Source organism: Acanthisitta chloris, unplaced genomic scaffold (genome assembly GCF_000695815.1).
Source record: "Acanthisitta chloris isolate BGI_N310 unplaced genomic scaffold, ASM69581v1 scaffold29856, whole genome shotgun sequence".
In the NCBI taxonomy this organism is placed as follows: Eukaryota; Metazoa; Chordata; class Aves; order Passeriformes; family Acanthisittidae; genus Acanthisitta; species Acanthisitta chloris.
This window is the reverse complement of record NW_008678071.1, coordinates 88,098-93,113: the sequence shown is the minus strand read 5'-3', so window position 1 is coordinate 93,113 and position 5,016 is coordinate 88,098. Positions and strand designations below refer to the sequence as shown.

The 5,016-nt window shown below is 41.0% G+C and overlaps 1 protein-coding gene across 1 annotated transcript in view; it reads left to right on the top strand.

The window, feature by feature from the left end:
* The window catches only part of MTFR2 (mitochondrial fission regulator 2), a gene marked incomplete at its 5' end in the record, with an annotated part of 12,628 nt that extends 9,339 nt beyond the window's left edge, over nt 1-3,289 (top strand). The window contains one exon of the mRNA XM_009076756.1: nt 3,107-3,289. Within this exon, the coding sequence (XP_009075004.1) occupies nt 3,107-3,289 (183 nt within the window). The remainder of the gene's footprint in view (nt 1-3,106) is intronic.
* Nucleotides 3,290-5,016: the final 1,727 nt, after the last annotated feature.

Here is a 5,016-nt window from a genome sequence, read left to right as displayed (position 1 = left end):
GCTGAGTTTATTTGCATAGTTGTAAGAATTTAGTGTGCAAATCCCATACTTCTGTTTTAATTTTAAAGGTTCTCTTTTGACTAAAACTGGAGCTTAAGTGACTTGATATATTATGCTTCTAAAATTGTATCTTCTAGATGCTTTTTTTTCCTGGATTTAGTAATTAGTGAACTTTATCATGTTTTCCCATTCCTTGCTCAGTCTGTAACAGTTTGGTCTCTTCTTTCTTTCCACTTTCAAAATACTCATTTGCTGCTTTCTCTACCTAAACTTGACAATTGCTATGAAATCCATACAAATAGCCAGCCCAGCCCAGTACTTCACAATCTTACCCTCTCTATCAAAATTCCTTTGTGTCTTTTGTTTGCTGCTGTGGTCTCTGCTACACTGGGGCAGCAGGGGGCGATGGTGAAGGAAGTCCCTGCAGTGCCTGCAGAAGAGGATATGAAGATAGGTGAGTCCAGGTGAGCATAAGGCCTGTGAATTGGCTCCTCTTTGCTCAGTACCTGCAGTGTGGTGAGGTGGAGCAAGTTATCTCCTGTGTTCTATCAGCATTCCTAGATCCAGGGGATTTCAGGGTTTGTGGCCATTCTGTTATGACTGACAAACATGAGGAAGGAATTCTTTCTGTGAGAGACTGAATTATCTGCAAAGCCCTCGATACACTAAACTTTCACCTATTTCAGTTGTTTTATGTAACTGACAGTTTCTTCAGGAAGAACTGTTATTTAGGACCCTTTTTGTATGTGTTCTGTTCTCCCCAGAGTTCATTATTTAAGTAAAAGCTTGGCCAACAGAAACAGTTTGTAGTGGGAGATTTGAATTTGGAAGTGTCTTTTCATTTTGAAAGGGACTTCTCAGAAAGTTCTTAGTACCTCTTAAACCAGTGATCTGCAAATGTCAGTGAGCTGTCTGACCCTTCTGGTTGTTGGGTACCCTCTCTGATTTTTGTGCAGTAATGCAGTTGGTGCAGTAATGTAGTTTGTATAGCTGATCCTCTTCCTCAGGGAAAAGAAAGTCATGGGCCATGTGATTTTTCTTCCCCCCCAACCATGTGCCACCTACACACGTTAGAAGAGCAAATTCTTTATTTTAGGTAGTTCCGGATGTAAATTAGGGTAGGTACTGAGCTGTGGTATACCTTGAGAAGTCTGTGGGTGGCATCTGGTAACATCTGACAGTTTCCAATACTAAGAAGTTATGAAGCTTAGGAATAGTAATGAAAAGTTGAATCACTAGTTGCAGAGAGTTTTCTTGCTTTCAGAACTGATGGGTATGTGGCTTTGTCATCTTTGACTAAAACTTCTGTATCAACAACTTGGAAGTAACTTGAGGTTCTCTAAGGGTACCCATGCCCACCTGGAATCCATGCCCTGTTTACCTAACTTGTTTGCAGGAAAAAAGCTAAGAAAACAATTAAGCTCAAAGTTTGCTTAACTGACAAAAAACTGAGGGGTGTTCATCAGAGGCTGTGTCTTGCAGATTCAGCAACTTGCCTGAAACTAATGAATGATGTTGACCTTTAGCATTAGCAATTTAAGTTCAAGTTCAGCACGCACTAGGATAATCTAAAGTTAAATCAAAAAATGCCATAAAATTGCTGCAGTGCTTAAGACTCAAAGAAAATACAGTCACTAAAACAAAGGGCCCTGACTGGAATGCTCAGTGACAATGCAACTCCAGAGTTGTGATTTTGATATGGGAGAGGGGAAGAGACTCAGGAACCTGAGTGCTGTGTTGATCTGCTGAAACAATCTGGTGAAAGGTTGTGCCGCCTTATTCTTATCACTGAGGAAGTTTGAAACACTCTCCTGTCACTCGAGATGAATTTTTGGGCAGTATGTCTTCCTTCAGGAATTGCTGTGGATGTCTGGAACGAAAGCTGATTTTGTTTTTTCAATAGATTAAGAAATACATATAGTATATCCAATTTTTCAGTTGAGAAAATTGAAACAACAATAAATGTTTCAAAATGTTTGAGTGGATAGGGCTAGAAGGAAAAGTACAATGCAGTCCTTAAAAAACTTCTACAGATTCTCCTCTAGGAGATCCTAAGGGATTTGAGTTCTCTGAGCTTCCCACTACAAGAAGGCTAATGAATACAATTACCTGAACTGTCAGAATATCACTGCTGACATACTCCTATAATATACCAGACCTGTCCAGATGCTCACTGCTTGTGAGGAATAATTAACAGGTAATCTGTCATCTCTCTGTATGTGTGGGTACAGAGTTTTTGAGTAAAGCAGAGCAAAGAATGTGCAACAATATTCACTGTGCTCAGTCTGTTCTTGTCAGGAATTAATTAAATTGTTCTTTAGTCCTACCTAAATGATAAAATTATATGTAGGGCTCTTGCAAAAGCTGAACTGACCAAGGGAACCTGCCAAACAAGTTATCCTTCAGTTACTGATGCCTTGGAGAAAGAAAGTTCTTCAGACAAGACTATTGGAGCAACTGATGCCTCAATGTTAAGGAAGGTTTGCAGCCAGATTTCATTTCCACTTCATCTGGAATGTGTTTGCCAGTGATTGTTAGGTATCTGGGAGACTTCTATGATCCTGATTCCTGTACCAGATACTCAGATACCCATGTGAGTTACCAATACATTTTTCATAGTGACACTGACTTCCGTTACATCTGGATTAGGATTAGGGATTAGGATTAGATTAGGATTAGGATTAGAATTAGCATTAGGATTTAGATTAGATTAGGATTAGATTAGGATTAGATTAGGATCAGGATTAGGGATTAGGATTAGATTAGGATTTAGATTAGGATTAGATTTGGATTAGATTAGGATTAGGATTAGATTAGTATTAGTATTTAGATTAGATTAGGATTAGATTAGGAACTGGGAAAGGAGGAACGGCTGGAATACCCTACTTCCTGTTCCTCTTGATCTACTTCCTGGTCCTCCAACCCCACTTCTGGGTCCTCTTGATCTACTTCTGGTTCCTCTAACACTACTTCCGGGTCCTCTGGATATACTTCTGGTTCCTCTTGATCTACTTCCGGGTCCTCACGCACTACTTCCTGTTGCTCTTGATCTACTTCCGGGTCCTCATGCCCTTTCCCCCCCGGTTCCCCCCGGATCTGCTTCCAGCCCCTCCCATCCTACTTCCGGGTCCTCCAACCCTACTTCCGGTTCCTCTTGATCTACTTCCTGTTCTTCTTGATCTATGTCCGGCTCCTCCAACCCTACTTCAGTGTCCTCTTGATCTACTTCCGGCTCCTCCCTCCCTACTTCCGGTTCCTCTTGATCTACTTCCGGGTCCTCCTTTCCTAATCCTAATCCTAATTCCAGGTTTATCGGAATAATCAATTAATTTTGTATGATATTTTAGAGCATTGTTGTTGCATGTCTGTGTGAAATTTGAATCGTTTGCAGCAGAGAATGTGCCCCACTGGACCTGTTACGTACAAACAGAGAAGGATTGGTGGCTGATGTGGTGGTTGGAAGCATTTTGGGCACAGTGATCATGAAATGATGGTTTTCAATTCTTCAAGAAGTAAAGAGGAGGATTAGTAGAACTGCTACCTTGCACTTCTGTGGGGCAAACTTTGGCCTGTCTAGGAGGTTGGTTGGGCGAATCACTTGGGAGGCACTCCCAAAAGGCAAAGGAGTCCAGGAAAGGTGGACAGTCTTCAAGAAACAGAGGAATAGGCTGTCCCTGTGGGCTGAGAGATGAGCTGATGGGCAGGACCAGCCTGGCTGAACAAAGAGCTTTGGCTGGAACTCGGGGAAAAAAGGAGAGTTTATGACCTTTGGAAGAAGGGGCAGGCAACTGGGAAGGACTAAAAGGATGTGAGATTATACAAAGGAGTCCAGGAAAGGTGGACAGTCTTCAAGAAACAGAGGAATAGGCTGTCCCTGTGGGCTGAGAGATGAGCTGATGGGCAGGACCAGCCTGGCTGAACAAAGAGCTTTGGCTGGAACTCGGGGAAAAAAGGAGAGTTTATGACCTTTGGAAGAAGGGGCAGGCAACTGGGAAGGACTAAAAGGATGTGAGATTATATTATACAGGAAGAAAATTAGAAAGGCCAAAGCCCAACTAGAACATAATCTGGCTACTGCAATAAAAGGCAATAAAATTTTATAAACAAGAAAGGCCAAAGCCCAACTAGAACATAATCTGGCTACTGCAATAAAAGGCAATAAAATACATTTTTATAAACATATTAGCAATGAGAGGAGGGCCAAGGAGAATCTCCATACTTTACTGGATGTGAGGGGAAACATAGTTAAAAAGGATGAGGAAGATACCAAGGTACTTATTGCCTTCCTTCCCTCAGCCCTTAATAGTGAGACCAGTTGTTCTCCAGATACCCTAAAACCATGAATATCTTGGTAGCACTTCGTGCTTAACCATGATTTGAAGACTGTGGTGCCAAGCTACAGACTCTATGTGCAGTGTGCCTGTTAGTTTACAGATATGAATTAATGCTTGTATCTGTTTGCATAAATGATTCTGCTTTTGTTTCTTGCAGTTAGACAAATGTGAAAGGCACAGACTGGAAGGGTCTTGGACAAGCTTTCTCCCCTCTTGCTGTTTCTAAATGTTTCAGTGGTTTAGAGCAATGCACATCATGCTCCATAGTTACCCCTTGAAACATTTTGTTTAGGAACTCAATCTCAAACTGCAGTGATAATTTTAACATCTAGAATTGTGTTGTGGGCAAAGGCTAAAGACAACAGCTGTCTTTCAAATTGGAAAATATTTTGTCCATTTCAGTATTATTTGGCCAGATTATTTTAAAATGATAATATTCAAAGGGACCTTCTTTTGATAGTCATTATTTTCCCCAGTAATCCTGTCAGCAGGATCTCTCCTGCAATGGGAATTTGGATATTTGTTTTTGCACGTTGAAAGAAAACCGGTGTGGTGTTTTTGTTCCAGCTATGTTTCTAGTCCTCTTTACATTTTTATTTCTGCTTACATCTTCATTCAGCCTGGAATGCTGAAGGAAGTCTTAAAAACAGATTATTTATGTATGTCAGCAAGAGTGTTCAGA